Raw genomic sequence first — 15,556 nt, 5'->3', positions numbered from 1 at the left:
GACGAGTTTATGAAAAAAGTAAGCATCCACTAGTCAACTCCACCCTAAGAATGTAGTAAATCTCTTAGCAGGCGTTTGAATCCTCTCATTTTGAAAGAATTGAAATCTACTTAATAAACTGGACTATTTGGCTTAGAATTTGACATCACACTGCTTTCCAAGCACTTTTTAAAGTTTAGATATAAGTTTATCCTAAATTCATAGGATGGGAGATGAAATTGATTCTATACGTACACCACCAAGCTATATTTCTATTCCATTACTTATAGCACGCTCTTTGGCTCACTCCTCTATAGTAGAAATATAGCACATAGGTATCCCCCTTATGATCAATAATAATAAATAAATATATTTCATATATAATTATATTAGCTTAATAGATTTATAGCTAAATTATGATTATTAGAATGGAATTCAATTCCAAAATTCCAAATGGGGCCTCAGGCTACTCTACACGCAAAATTTCTCTAACAATGGTAGCTGAATATGTCCCAAAAGGAAACCTTGAGGTCACAATTCGATTCAGATTTATGCCCATCGCCTTGGTTACAAGATTAGGCATTGCTGTAGGGCGTGCTGTTTGCAGACTGCAGAAGCATTGAGCTATATGCACTCGATGCATTTACCTAGTGACAGCCTTATTGGTCATGGTGATATTAAACCTGCCAACATACTTCTAGATGACAATTTTACATTCAAGTTATCAGCAGATTTTGGACTCTAAAGGCTTCTTTTGGGTGGCATCACTCATCACACTAGTAAGTTAATTGGTAGTATAGATTACATGAATAATCCTATATACCAACGAAAAGGGCGTCTTATTTACCCCCAAGAAGTGATGTTTATAGTTCTGGAGCTGTTCTCCTAAACACGTATGGTTGAGCATTCAGAGTCAGCTATCCGTTGATGTCTACAAAGCAGCCAAGCACCGCCCAACCCATGGCTCTGGTGGCCGGCCCACAATCACTGCACCCAGTCTCCAGCATCAACATCTTCGCCACCATCCCTGGCGCCTCCCTCGCCTCCGGTACCTGCCACCTACCACTCCACTCTCAAACCAACCATGAGTGCAAGTCTCTACAATACTGGCTAGCGATTCCTTATTGGTTGATGAATGAATCAGCTTCTGTATAGCATTTAAGCCTATGGAATAGTTCAAGCAATGTTGCCTTGGTTGGAATGCCGGCTGTGGTTTGACAGCCATCATTGTGCTAAAAAAACGATAATGAGGTGACCCACTAACTAATTCTGTTTAGTTTGATCCTATCAATTCTCGTCATTCATGTGCAAAGTCAACTGGTGCCAACTCCTGCACAGTAATCTTGCCTTGTGGTGATTTCTATACACTACTAGAATGCTGGTGTAATTAATTTCATTATTTGGCATTCCTTGTAATGGTGCTTTAGGATGTCATCAAAAAAATGTTGCTTTAGGATTCCTAATGAATAAACTAGATATCCCTTTCGAATATTGGAGTCGAAACTTACAAAAACAGAACATAAGGAATGGTGTGGCAAACTCAAGATAAACTCATTATTTTTCCAGTTGAGCTGTTTGAATGCTTCATAATATGATAAAAGGTGTTGCTCAGTCATATCGAAGTAGAATTGTATTCGGATGGGCAGGTTTACCTAAAGCACCTATCACCCAGGCATTTAATTATTTATTTCCTGGCAGGTTTTTGTCAACTGCCATTTTGGATTATGGGATCTGTACTGTTGGCGTAGATTATTGGAACATCCAGAAGTTTATGACTAAGATCTTATCCATGGGTCATACGTGGCAAAATTTCAGGAGTTTCACAGAAGATGAGATTGAAAGAATTACCGACAACTATGGCATTCTATAAAGGGATCATTGATGATGACTAGGATCCAGTCGCAGTGAAGAGATATATACGTGAAAATTTTGAGAAAAGAGTTTATGGAAGAAGTAAGCATCCATAGTCAAATGAGCCACAAGAACGTGGTGAAGCTCATAGGTTACTGTATTGGTGAAAGTACTCTTAACACTGGTAACTGAGTATATATCCAAGGGAAACCTCGACGACATACTCGACACCGGTGACACTGCTATCCCCTTGGATATAAGATTGGGTATCGCTGTAGGGTATGCAGAAGCATTGAGCTACATGCACTCAATGCATTTATCAAGCGACAGCCTTATTTGTCATGGTGATATTAAGGAGCCGTTCGGTTCTCCAGGAATGACTCGATGGAAGGATTCCAGGCCGGAACTGTTATCTAATTTATATAAGCTTCAACTCCCTGGAAGGATTCCTGGCCTCGTTCTGATCTAACCGAACGAGCCCTAAGCCTGGCAAATACTTCTGAACGAGAATTTTACAGCCAAGGTATCAGATTTCGGACTGTCAAGACTTCTTTCCGGTGGCATCACTCACCAATACGCTAGTAAGGTAATTGGAAGTATAGATTACATGGATCCTGTATATTTGCATGCTGGACGTCTTACTCCGAGGAATGATGTCTATAGCTTTGGAATAGTCCTCTGGAATTAGTAACTCGGAAAAAGGTAAAACAAGGAGATATGAACCTCATTGCAATTTTCGACTGTGCAAAGGGGCTGGGAAAGGGCTGGTGAAACTATTTGATGCATCGATTGCAAACAAGAATACTATGGAGATTCTTGAAGATATTGTGAAACTTAATTGCAACCGAGTGCTTGAGAATTGACAGTCAAAATCGCCCTCAAATGAATACTGTGGTGAGACGTCGACGGATGCTTAAAAGAGATCTGAAGGGAAGACAAGAAAACACACTTTCACAATCCATTTTGGCATCACACCATGCATGGCACAGAAACGAAAATCAAGACAATGCGTAGCGTACGAGGAGTTTTAGCTTTTTCAAGATAAATTGCTAGTAATTCTAAGATTTCATCAGAGTTCAGCAATGTAAGAAGTTTCACAAAGGAGGAAGTAAAAGAAATCACAGAGAACTACTCATATCTACTCGGTGGAGGTATGTCAGCTAAATTTTATCAACGGAGGTGGTGAGGAAATTTCTCCCTACTGACTCCAAAGAGGCGTTTATCAACGGAGGGATCGTCCTTTCTAAAGTTGTACATAAGAAAATTATCAAGCTTGTAAGAAACATAACTCCATTAGGCTATAATTGTAATTTTGGTGATTGTGTGATAACATGGTCAATGGGACTAACGAGTTTGTGAGCTCAAGTTTGTAGGATTTTTAGATCCTATGGATGGAGCCCAATCCATATACAAGATGGTCCAAACTGCAGTCAAGATGTCCAATTGACCGCAACGATGATTTGGACCAGATGCAATAGGAAATGGGTGACCGGTTTAACCGATGCCCCTAGTTTTGAACCGATCGGTGCATTGGTAGTTCAATTGGTGATCAAGTGCAGAAAACTAAGTAGCACCAGTTGAACCGAAGCTATAAAAAGGGAGGTGTCGGTGCAATGAGAAGAAGACATGACGATCAAATGGAAAAGTGCCAGAGGCACCGGTTGAACCGATGCCCTTGGGTCAAGCGTGGGTGCATTGGTAGTTTACTGATGCAGAAGCGTTTGGAGTTGGAGAAGCCTAAAGGTTTTCAGCACCGGTTGAACCGACGGTGCGTCAATGCATGCATCGGTGCGATGACCCAAGCAAAAGCAGGCGTGGCAGACAGGAGAGCAACAGCTAGTATGCAAGTTCAGAGTGACCGGTTAAACCGACGGCTGTGACCGGTTTAACCGATACTTTATGCTTTTCTGGGTAAAAGCAAGTAACAGCTATGAGCTGCCTTCTAGCCTATATAAGGCCTTACCCGGGTCTTTGAGGTGGCTGGAGTTCGTGAGAAGTTACCCACACTCTGAAGAAGTTCTCCAAACCACCTAAGAGCTCATTGATCACGTCCTTAGATTTAGCACAAGCTTTGAGAGTGTTAGTGCTAGTTTTAGCTCTAGAGAAAGTGAAAGAGTAAGGCATTGCTGCCTTGTTTGCTGGTTCTTGAGTGAACCATAAGTTATATCTTGGTGTGCCGGCCCCTTGGAGTTTTGGTGGCTTGCCGGTAAGTCATTGACCCTTCGGCTTGGTGTGGAGCGGCGACAACGGCTTTGTGCGGGGGACGTGGAGACCCCCTTCCTTCATGGAGAACCTCCTTAGTGGAGATGGCATCGGGGTGATCGGGGACTTAGCGAGAGTTTTGATGGCTAAGCCTTGGTGGTGAGTCAAGAAGAGTCCCCGAAGAGACTCGGTGACCGGGAAGTAATACTCTTAGTGGGTGCTTCAACAACGTGGATTAGGGGTGGCCTTGTGCCTACCGATGTTACACGATAAATCTTCATATCGAGAGTTTGCTTTCCCTCATTTCCTTCCTTTAAACTTCTGCATTTCTTATTACAATCCTATATGCCTTTATATTTTTAGTGTAGTGTCTTATCAGGATTGGCTATAGGTTGCAAAAAATTTTGGGATAAGGTTTTCATACTAGTTGAATCCTAGTTGCACATCTAGATAATATGTTTCAGCTTTTATTTTATACTAACTGGTTTGAGCCATAGGTTAAGATTTTAGAATTACCTAATTCATCCCTCCCCCTCTTAGGCTACTAGCACAATTCCTTTCAAAACTCTCGGGTTGTTGCTTGGAAGCCGAAACTTCTAATTTTTATATACGAGTACGCTGACAAAGGTAGTCTACTGGACTTTTGGGTAGTCAGGAAGATTTCCCGCTAGATATTCGTACGAGGATTGCAATAAGACTGCTGTACCTTCATTCATCAGCTCCTGGTATTGTTGGACACGGTAGTGTTGCGGCATCCACTATACTTCTAGATAATAACTTCAGGCCAAAGCTCACAGATTCTTCAGGTGCATGTAAGCTTATCAAGGATAGTGGAAATAATGCTAGTAAAAGTATAATTAGCAATTACCTTCTCAAAAAGGTGCTCTACAATGACCCATCTCGTTTGCATCGTAGTAGGATCTGTTCTCATGCTTTGTTTCCTAAGTTGTTTATCTGGACTTGTTTGTGCTTCTGGGTCTGGAAAACTGTATATATAAGTTTGGTTGCTGTTTTATAAGACGTGTTATCTGAAGAGATATTATGCGATCGCAATGCAGACATGGATTCATTTTCTCTGTAGTCGGTCAACTCAATGATAGAATGGAGTTTTGGTGTATATTATGGGCGGATCCAGACTCAAAACCGTTGCTGCCATCTCTATTATATGATGGATCCATAAAGGGTTTTATCATGATTCAGGTCACTCATTGCTCTTAAGTTTTTTTCCCCGAATGAAAGAGGATTATATTAAAATTGTGAGCGTACAAACCCCTCGCAATGCAGCACCACAAACGTTGGAATTGCGGCGAGAAGCCAAGAACCAGCATCTCGAAACCAAAGCCATGACGCAACTAAAGCTCTGAATGAGTATCAGGCTATCAGCAACCACACCGTCGAAAATGATTGAAGAACAAGCAATGCAGCACGCCAATCTTTGGATTCACGAAATCTAGCAAACCAGAAACACCTTGTCCACATAAGCAAGATCCGAGCACCACCACACGCACGACGCCCGGCAAGGAGTTCCCTCCCTTGTTTCCGTGAGGAGCATAGGGATTCAGGCCGGACCATTGGAGGGTGATGAAACCAACCGGATTTTCGAAATAAAAATCCAACTCCTTGTACCTTCGTGATACCTTCGTGATAGTTCTTAGATCAAGTGCTATCACGTACAGAACTCATTCTAGCAACATATCATAGTCATACAATATGAAAAGTCAAAACCTGAGTTTACTTATTACACAATCTAGAATTGTAGGGTCCCAGTACAAGCCCCTTGGGCCAAATCGAACAAGAAGAAAGCGGAAACGATAGCTAAGCTTTAGAGCCATCCTTTATCTTGATGATACTCTCCCACAGGCAGACTTGGGCGAAGCACGGGCCTCAGTCATACCATCCGTCATCGTTGAGATCGAACTCCAGGTCAGATTCTGCATCTACCCAAACTATCCCCAAGAAATATGATAGGTTCATGTCACCATCCGCATGCAAGCTTTAAGATGGACTAAACTAATAGTATTACAAAACAAGGAGTAAAGCTGGGGATTCCTATGCAAGCAACAAGCAAGTTTCGACATCATCCATATCTCCTCAACACGGGCCGTCTTGGCATTCCAGGTCCCCGGGTCAACACAGACCTTCCAAACCACCAAGTCGGTGCAAGAACTCCCTCTCCTCGCACCTCAGCTGCTCCAGGCAGGAAGTATCTACTAGAGGGAGGTAGAAATCAAGTAACACTACTCTAGTTAGCAATGCTAGATCAAGAGTTGTCCATGATCGAGGACGCAGCTATACATATAGTTTTCACCCTGCAGGGGTTGTACACCTGGACCCACTTGAATCGAAGCAAGCCGAGAGTGACCAACTGAACGACGAGACACTGATCTACTGAGAATGAAAACTAGTAGCCACGACACCATCGTGCTTTTCGGGTTTGGGAGCATCCTCCCGCAAGAGGTCGCTCCGAGACTGTAAAACCTCCTACACCTGCATCTCGGGGAACATGAGGTCAGCACCTCCTTCCCTTCAATGATACCCTATCCTCCTACAGGCTTGGTACTACACTTGCTAGCCTCGGACCGGACCTACCCGCATAATAGGTAAGTGGTGTGCACGCTTAACATAGTTCCGTCACCAGGGTCAGACTGACCGGTCCTTACTTGCCGAAACGAGCGTAACGGTCACATGCGTATCCATCCAATGGTCCGCAACTGCACCCATTACGGGTATCACCAACTCCTCAACACAGCATCCACAAAAAGATGTACCCGCCGTAGGTTCTCCGTAGGATGTGCAACACATGCCCGAAGCCCTCGATCCGAAGATCGAGTTAAGTTGCTCGCCCCCGCTAAAAGCCCTAACTACCAACTCCTCAAAAGTATCTCCATGCATTCCAAGACTATCCATCCCATCCGCACATACACATGCAAAGCATAGCAAGGCATCTCATATAACATCCAAGTGTGATAGGATAGCAAGGAATTCATGTGTATAAAATAGGCCATGCAGGTTCATCTTATTGTAACATAAAATAAAGCAGTAGCATATCTAGAAAGCAATGCCTAATGGGTATTCAAATTGTAGACGGGCGTGAACCTGGGTTCTCTTTGTAGTCTTCTTGGCTCTCCTGGTAGTCCTGGGTGTTGATCAGCTCTTCGTCAACGAGTCCTATTCATAATTATGAATAAATAGGGAGGCCAAAGTGCAAAGTGCATAAAAGTACTCAAATAAGGTCCAAATCACATCAAAACCTACTCTGGTGGGTAGATCATCACCAGGGGGTTAGGTTCTGCTGGTGTCAGTAGTGGTCCCTGCTGACGTCAGCATTTATCGGCAATGTTGACGAGTCAACAGTCAAAGGGTCAACTAGTCAAAGGTCTGTGGGGCCCACTAGTCAGCAGCACTGTCACACTGATAGGCAAAGTCCACAAGTCAGCAAGGAAAATAAAAGGAAAAGAGATAGGGTCTCTGTCTGGTTAACGGGCCGAAAGTGTTGGGCCAACTCGGTGCGGCCCAACTTGGCTCAGCTCGCTCCGCTATAACATCGGCTCGGTTTGCAAGCTGGCTTGGGCCAGGGTAGGCTAGCTAGTCTCACAGCTTGGCGGGTTGGCTTGAGTTAGCAGGCCGGCTCAGTTATCGGGCCGGCTCACGGCCCGATCTGATCTGTCCTCCCCTTCCTCTCTTCCACTGACAGGCTAGACCCATAGGTTAGCTCCCATCTTTTCTAACTGGTTGGCAGGTCTGGGTGTCATCCGCGGTCTGGATCCCGTGTGGCCAGGCGGATCCCGTGCATATCACACGTCATGTGCGCGTGCGTGTGTGTGCTATGCCGGAGTGCAAGGGTGTGGCGGCTGGGCACGCGCGGAGTGCTCGGCATAATGTCGTAGTGGCACCCCTGCGTGTTGAGCCACGACGTCTCGGTGGCAGGCAAGGTCACCGCGGCCGTGGCGAGGTGGCGGTGAGGTAGGGCGGTCAAGGGCGGCGAGGCAAGCTGCGGCCTTTGGTCGTGGCTAAGTAGGAGCACGTGCTAGCGAGCACCTGGCGTCCAGGGCTGCAGCGTGGCGCTACGGCATGAGGCAAGGTGGCGTGGCAAGGGGCTAGACTCTGTGCGAGTGAGGCCAAAGGCTTGGCTCGCCGCGGCCGGGAACGCATGCAGACCTTGGATAACCAAGGCCACGATGTGGTGTTGGCGGCGATTGAGCTCCGACGAGGCCAAAGGCTTGCCCCTTCAGCTGGTTTCGGTTGGGGTGCGCATGCGCGGGTCCCAGGTTACCCAGGGCCGCGCATGGCCGTGCTGTTCTCGGCGGGCACTAGCATTCCTGGGCCCGCGGCAACGACGCGGTGGCGAGGTGCGACGGTGGTGCGTCGACAGGCTCTTGCACATGAGCGGCACAACGGCCAGGCAAGGAAAAAAAGGGGAAGGGGTCCTATGGCTTGCTAGGGAAGGCTCGTTGGCCGAGGCCGGCAGCAGGAGGTGGCAGGTTAGAGCGGCGGCGGGCTCACCGGTCGGGCCTTAAGAAGAATGAGGCCAGGCAGCGGAGAGGTGGCGTAGAGGAGGTTGATGTTGTGCAGGTCTCGCGGCTTACGTTGACGTCATCGTATGGGGCGCAGGCACGGTGGAGGTGCTCTGGCGGCAGCGGTGGCGTCGGCGTCCTCCTCCCGTGCTCCACCTCCTCGGTTTCTCCTCTTCTCCCCCCCTCTCAGGTAACGGCGGCGGACGAGGGGGAAAAGCTCGAGGTGCGCTAGGGTTTGCAGCAACCGCGGCTGGGGTTCTTATAGGGGTGCCATAGGGCTCGGTGCGGATCAGCGGCTGGCGTTCCTTGGCGTGTGGGCTTGGACGCATGGCACACATCCGGCCGTGCGCGGCTAGGGTTTGGGGGCGGATGCGGGAGCTTGGTGGCTGACAAGGGAGGTGTAGGCGGTCGCGCTCCCGTGTCGCGGAGCGGGGACACGACATGCGCGGGTAAGTCGAGGTGAAGCAGGATGACGCAAGCGGGGCAGAGGGGGGAGCGACGCGGCGCTGGGCAAGAGGAAAGTGAAAAATATGACAGGTGGGGTTGGCTTGTCAGCGGCAGTGGGTGAGGGAGCGTGAGGCGATGGGGTGTTTGGGCCCACATGGGCCAGCTTGGACGCGTGCGGGCAGGCCGAGAGCGAGGCGCGTGCGCCTGCTGGCTGGCGCGGGTGCTAGCAGGCCGCTGGCAAGCTGGCGTGGGGGTGCGTTGGCAGGCCGAGCTCGAAGGGCTGAGCGGATTGGGGTTTGGTGGGTTAGAGTTTGGTCCGGGTTTTGGGCTGGGCTGAGCAGCGGTTAGGTTAGGGTTTGGTCAACGGGTCGGGTTAGGGTAGGTTAGCGAGAAGGGTAGGATTGTTAGTCTAGGGTTTTGATTTTAAATTCGAATGGCACAATTCGAATTTGAAATCCACTCAATTCTAACACAAGCAAACCAAAAATAAATCCAAATAAACAAGCTCAAGCAAAATCCAAATAAATCCCAAATAAATTCAGACGAACATATAATCCTTTATTTATATTAGATTTTGTTTGCTAGGAATTTTGAGAGAGAAAGAGAAGTTAACCTTATATTGGTTCTAAACAAAGCACTTGCACAAATTTTTTTTTTGAAAACTCACACTTTGGCACAAATATAACATTGGAGAAAATCTAGGATGTTATAGGCGTCGTGATCCCTGGCCGCTTCCTGAATGAATCTGCAGAGCACGAGTCGTCATCGTCATGGACTTGATTGGTGACAGCGATAGTTTTGTGCTGAACACGACAATGATAAGACGGCCAATGAGCTAGGGCCTGTTTAGTTTGGCGCTGTAAAGGTAAAAAAAAATTTACGCAAAGGAATCTTATCAATTTGAAGTACTAAATGAAGTCTATTTACAAAACTTTTTGCATGAATGGGTTGTAAATCGCGAGACGAATCTAATGATGCTAATTAATCCATGATTAAGCAATAACTAGCGGATGGTTACTGTAGCATCACTGTTGCAAAATATGGATTAAGTAGGCTCATTAGATTCGTCTCGCGATTTACAGCCCATCCATGCAAAAAGTTTTATAAATAGACTTCATTTAGTACTTCAAATTAGCAAGATTCCTTCGAAAATTTTGCATTTACGGCTTTTTTTTGCGTTTTTGCCCTGTGACCCTAATTCCGTTCACATTCGACCGATTGGCAGAGAGATGACCACACACACATAGATAAACTGGTATACTTTTCAAAGTCAACGTGTCAGCTCTGCCGCCAACTAACCGGCGTCCAGCGGGACCTGACGATAACTAATGCCTTGTGCAGTGTGCACGTCCGGGTTCAGAGAGAGGAGTCGTCGTGAGAGCACGGCGGGTCAAGCCTGAGCAAGCTGCTCGCCGCCGGCAGGACGAGGCGGTCTCTGTCCGGGCGGCGCTGGCGGCCGGCGGCAGGGTTCGCCGTCAAATCAGCGGGGGCGCTCACCGGTGAGGTGCCCCGTAGGGCGCTCTGCTCTCCATCAGAGGTACTTCCCTGCTCTCTCTCTCTCTCTCTCTCTCTCTCTCCCCCCCCCCCCCCCCCCCCCCCCCCTCTGGCTTTTTCAGATGCAGGAACCATGTCTGCAAGATCTTTTAGAGCTTGTCCCCAAAACCCCAACATCCATCTTGGTGTAGGAAAGCATCCCTATGCATTTGGGAAAGTAGAGGAGAGGGTTGCGGCGCAAGGATGTTGGGGGAATTTCTTGACATTACATATTGGAAGGAAACTAAAAGGCCCTAGGTAGCTATGCTCACAGATATTGCCCGTATGAAATCCATCCCCTAGGTTGCTCCATTTTTTTGGAACCGCAGAAATCTTCTAGGAAGCATCCAGTTGCCTCCACAAGTAGAACATGCAGTTTAGGATCCCTTGTGTACCAACTAGATATCCCTTTTGGACTGGGGGAATCGAAACATACTAGATGAAGGAGGCATAGGAATTGGGACCGCAGATGCTAGGTGAACTCATGAATTGTTCAGTCCAGTTCAGTTGCTTGAATGCTTCACAAGAAAAATTCTGGACAGAGGCGTACTCAGAGTCGAATTTCACTCCAGTCCTCCAGATCCCCTAAAAAAAAGAAGAGTGTCAAATTTCGTTAGGTTGGGGACAATGCTATGTGTCCTTGTCTCCTTGGGATTGCTGTTGACTGACCTGTTCAGGGATTGGAAACTAAAAGCAGATAAAGTGTCCTCTGCACATGAAAGATGAATCTATTTGAATTATGATTGCACTTTACCATGTCTTGCAAATCATGACATTTTATAATTTATTTTCTGTTAGGTTGCCATCTCTAGATTTTGATTGGGGACCTATATTGTTGGCATAGAGTGGAATGTCCAGAGTGGAAATAAGCTTATGACTACAGACCTCATCCATGGACGCTTCAACGAGTCCAAATGTTAAGATATTCACAGAAGATGAGATCAAAAATATTACTAGCAACTACAGCACTCTCATTGGAAGAGGTGGTTTCGGAGAAGTCTACAGAGGGGTCCTTGATGCTGATTATGACCTAGTTGCAGTGAAGAGATACATCCGTCAGGACTTACGAGAAGAGTTCATGGAAGAAGTAAGCATCCACAGTATGATGAGCCACAAGAACGTGGTGAAGCTCATAGGCTACTGCATCGGCGAAAGTACTCTGATGCTGGTAACAGAGTACATCTCCAATGGAAACCTCGATGGCCTACTCCACAAAAGTGACGTTTCCATCCCTCTGGATATAAGGCTGGGTATTGCTATAGGGTGTGCAGAAGCGTTGAGCTACATGCATTCAATGCATTTATCGAGCGACAACCTTATTTATCATGGTGATATTAAGCCTGCCAACATACTTTTGGATGGCAATCTTGCAACAAAAGTATCGGATTTTGGTTTGTCAAGGCTTCTTTTCAGTGGTGATACTCAGTTCACCACGAGCTTAAAAGGAAGTATGGGTTACATGGATCCTATATATTTTCATGAGGGGCGCCTTACCCCGAAAAGCGATGTCTACAGTTTTGGAGTAGTCCTGTTTGAACTGATAACTCGAAAAAGGGTAAAACATGGGGACAGTAACCTCATTCGAGCATTCAACAAAGCCTGCGCCAAGGGGAAAGGATTGAGGGAACTGTTTGATGCAGCAATTGCAGATGAGAACAATATAAAGATTCTTAAAGAAATGAGGAAACTAGCTGCTGAATGCGTGACACTGGACATTCGTGCACGTCCACAAATGAATGATGTGGCGAAACGCCTTCGTGTTCTTAAGAAAGATCTGAAGGGCAGTCCACAATCCATCTTGGCAACACACTCTTCATGGCAAAATACTTACAAACAAGGCTCAAGCCTGCCTAGTTTTAAAAAGGGTTTTAGCTTTTTCAAGGGAAATACTAGTAATTCTAAGATTTTATCCGAACTCGGCAATAGTATAAGAATTTTCACAAAGGAGGAGATAAGTGAAGTAACACAGAATTATTCATATCCACTCAGCACAGCAGGTACGTCGGCTGAGGTTTATAAAGGAACACTTGAGGACAATACACTGGTGGTGGTGGACAAATTTCTTCATGAGGATTCTAATGAGCTGTTTATCAACGGAGGGATAATCCTATCTCAAATTGTCCACAAGAACATTATCAAACTTTTGGGCTGTTGCCTGGAAGCCAAAACTCTTATTTTTATATACGAGTACATTCCTAAAGGTAGTCTCTTTGACATCTTGGCTAGCCAGGAAGATTTGCCGCTAGACTTGCGTATGAGGATTGCAATTAAGACTGCTGAAGCATTAGAACACCTCCATTCATCAGCAACTGGTATCATTGGACATGGTGGTGTTGCAACATCAACTATTCTTCTAGATGATAACTTCATACCAAAGCTCACAGATTTTTCAAGGGCATGCAAGCTTATCAAGAAGAGTGAAGCTGCTGCTGGTGATATCGCAATTAGTAGCAGCCTTCTAGAAAAAGTTCTCTACAATGACCCATCAAGGTATGGTTCTGTGTTGATAAACCTGGAGCGTGATGTGTACAAATTTGGCGGTGTTCTCATGGCACTCATCAGTAGGGATAAGAATACTGATCATGATGAACTTATCATCAAATTCACCAAAGCTTATGAGACAGATAAAAGTGGGAAGGCGATGTTCGATCACGACATAACATCCGAAGAAGATATCGGTCTGCTTGAAGAGATCGGGAGGTTGGCTCTGCAGTGTACCATTCTGAAAGGAGACGAGATGGTTAAGAGACCAACTATGAAGGATGTGGTAGCACACCTTCGTATGCTTAGGAGATCATGGAAGGAGCGCACCACCGAGGCAGGTACACAGGTAAATGAAACTGACGCTAGATCTTTGATGTCAGTGGAGCCAAGGCTACCGAACCTGATGCGCCACTTGTTCGGATATCGGCGAATCTCCCCTAGTGATCCTATAATTACATGTTATTAGTAAGTGTGATCAGTGTGATGATCACTGGGATATATCTGATGTTAGGTTGTTGTACAGCTAGTGCTGGTAGACCATTCATTGTCACATCATAGGATGTTTATCTGATCTTGGCTGCACTTTCAGGTATTGAAGCTATCTTATATATGGTAGATGTTTCCTGTAACAGGTATCAGTACTCTGCTGTTTCTGCCTACGCATAAGACGAACAGGTTTACGTCTGTAGCTTGACATTTTTTTTTCCCCTTTCATTGAAGCCAATCTAGCTACTAATTTGAGCATTGAAGTCGTTCTGGCTAATAATTTGTGCACTGTAGTCATTTTTTTGAACAATAGAAAAATACATATAACTAACAAAGGTTTTTCTTAAACCGAGCAAAATCGATTAGTTTTTTTATCGTAGTCAATCTTTGTTAACCAATTATCAACCCTAATAGTTTTGAGCATTTCAGTCACTTTAACGTTGGAGAGAAAATAGAAATTTAACTGCACGCTCCTACACGTCAATTTGTAGCTCCTCCCCAACGAAACTTCAAAGTTTCCTAACAAAAAAAAAGGAAAAAAACTAAACTCTGGCCCTTCCAGAGACAGAAAAAAAATTCTCAAAATCCGGCCCACCAACATAGCAAGCCCAATAAGCCCACTTCGAAATTCCAACTCCCCCTCGCCCGCACGCACGAAAATTTCAAATCCTCCTGCCGACGAGCAGCATCAACCGGCGGCGAAGCATCCGCCGCCGCCCACCCGTCCCGTCGCTCTGTCCGCACCCAGCTCCGTTCGGAAACGGGACGCGTACACCAGCCGGAGGCCACCAGCAGCCGTGGCCATGGCATGGGGTCTCTCCTTGTGGACGCACGAGCGCACCGGGCACCGCCGCTCCTCATCGGCAAGGATTCGCGCGCTGGCAGCGGCCACCACGAACAACCACGGACAAGTGTCGCCTCCGCGCTCCTCTCCCACCACCGGCCGGGCACCATCCACCACGCGCGGTGACGAAGGTGGCGTGAAGGCTCGCGGGGAGACCGGGAGGGATATTATTATTAGGATTACGATTTGGAGGCGCGCATGGCGGTCGGGGCAAGGCATCACGACCCGGGAGCCTGCTGCCTGCCTTCCGGTGAGGTGGCAGCACGGGGCGGCATCCGAGGGAAGCGTGGCCATGGCATCTTTTCCTGCCATTCCCATCTACGATCGCGGAGACGTGAGGAAGCTCCTCCCAAGTCTGAAACCCCTCAAAATTCACAAGCATTGATCAAGGTTATGTGAGGAACAAATAGACAATTTCAGCTGTGAGAAAAATCACTTAAAAACATTATTATAGTCCCCAAAAAATTCACATTATAGCTATCCCATTTCAAAAAAGAAAAATACTCCTGCTCGATGTTTCAAAGATACTCTTCAGTCTCAGGCGAGCACCACGAGAAGACCAGGGGTACACCCACAGTCCTCTGCGGACGAAATCTGCAGAAGCTGCCGAAAACGTAACTGTTCTGCTCGCCACCAGGCCGGATTCAAACCAAAACCACTGCGCCTGCCTCCTCGTCCTATTCAATACCTGGCGAAGCGTACTTGAATGAACACCACCAACTCCAAGCCAAGCGCTGTTGTTCCTCTCATCCCCTCCCAGCTTTTTCAGGTTTCACCTGGCGATTTGACAGCACTACATACTATAGTCCCTTGGCTTGGCATGCATTCAGGTTTTCAGCATCCTTCCTCCTTTCCACGCACCAAGAAACGATCCCTCCGAATCATCATGGATCATGCACACACTCTCACACAGGCATACTCCTACATGACACCAACAGCAGCAGCATTGAGGTCAGATGAGGGTCAGCCATGGCCCTGCATGCATGATCGCACACAGGTAAGTCATGCAGCGCACACACGCACACACCCCAGCAGCAAGGACATTAAGGAACATGTTTTTTTGTTCATGTGTGAGGTGTGATTAGGATAATGGAGCTTTGTCCCATAATAGGACAGGGTTAGGAGGGAGCAAGGCCTTGCAAGAATCTGCTCTCAACCTCCTTGTCTCCCCATTCATTGCTTTGGCCCTTGTCTCTTGTGCCTTCTCCCCAAGCTC

General features: G+C 46.6%; 1 protein-coding gene and 1 pseudogene across 2 annotated transcripts; both read left to right on the top strand.

Moving 5' to 3' along the window:
- The first annotated feature begins 1,835 nt into the window (after positions 1–1,835).
- LOC112903795 lies at positions 1,836–2,844 on the top strand (annotated as a pseudogene).
- A 7,475-nt stretch (positions 2,845–10,319) lies between these two features.
- LOC112903079 (proline-rich receptor-like protein kinase PERK5) lies at positions 10,320–13,648 on the top strand. 2 transcript variants are annotated; one of them, XM_025972290.1, is made up of 2 exons: positions 10,320–10,492; positions 11,325–13,648. In XM_025972290.1, exon 2 carries the CDS (start codon positions 11,419–11,421, stop codon positions 13,474–13,476), a length of 2,058 nt encoding a protein of 685 aa, XP_025828075.1. In that variant the 5' UTR covers positions 10,320–10,492; positions 11,325–11,418; the 3' UTR covers positions 13,477–13,648. The 2 variants fall into 2 exon arrangements, with proteins under 2 accessions (XP_025828075.1, XP_025828074.1); XM_025972289.1 differs by having other exon boundaries at positions 10,320–10,530.
- Positions 13,649–15,556: the final 1,908 nt, after the last annotated feature.

This window comes from Panicum hallii, chromosome 8 (genome assembly GCF_002211085.1).
Source record: "Panicum hallii strain FIL2 chromosome 8, PHallii_v3.1, whole genome shotgun sequence".
Taxonomy (NCBI): domain Eukaryota; kingdom Viridiplantae; phylum Streptophyta; class Magnoliopsida; order Poales; family Poaceae; genus Panicum; species Panicum hallii.
This window is presented reverse-complemented; position numbering and strand designations above follow the sequence as displayed.

What these genes read in the sequence shown, in the direction of transcription:
- LOC112903079 (XM_025972290.1), top strand. Translation starts at nt 11,419, where the DNA reads ATGGACGCTTCAACGAGTCCAAATGTTAAGATATTCACAGAAGATGAG.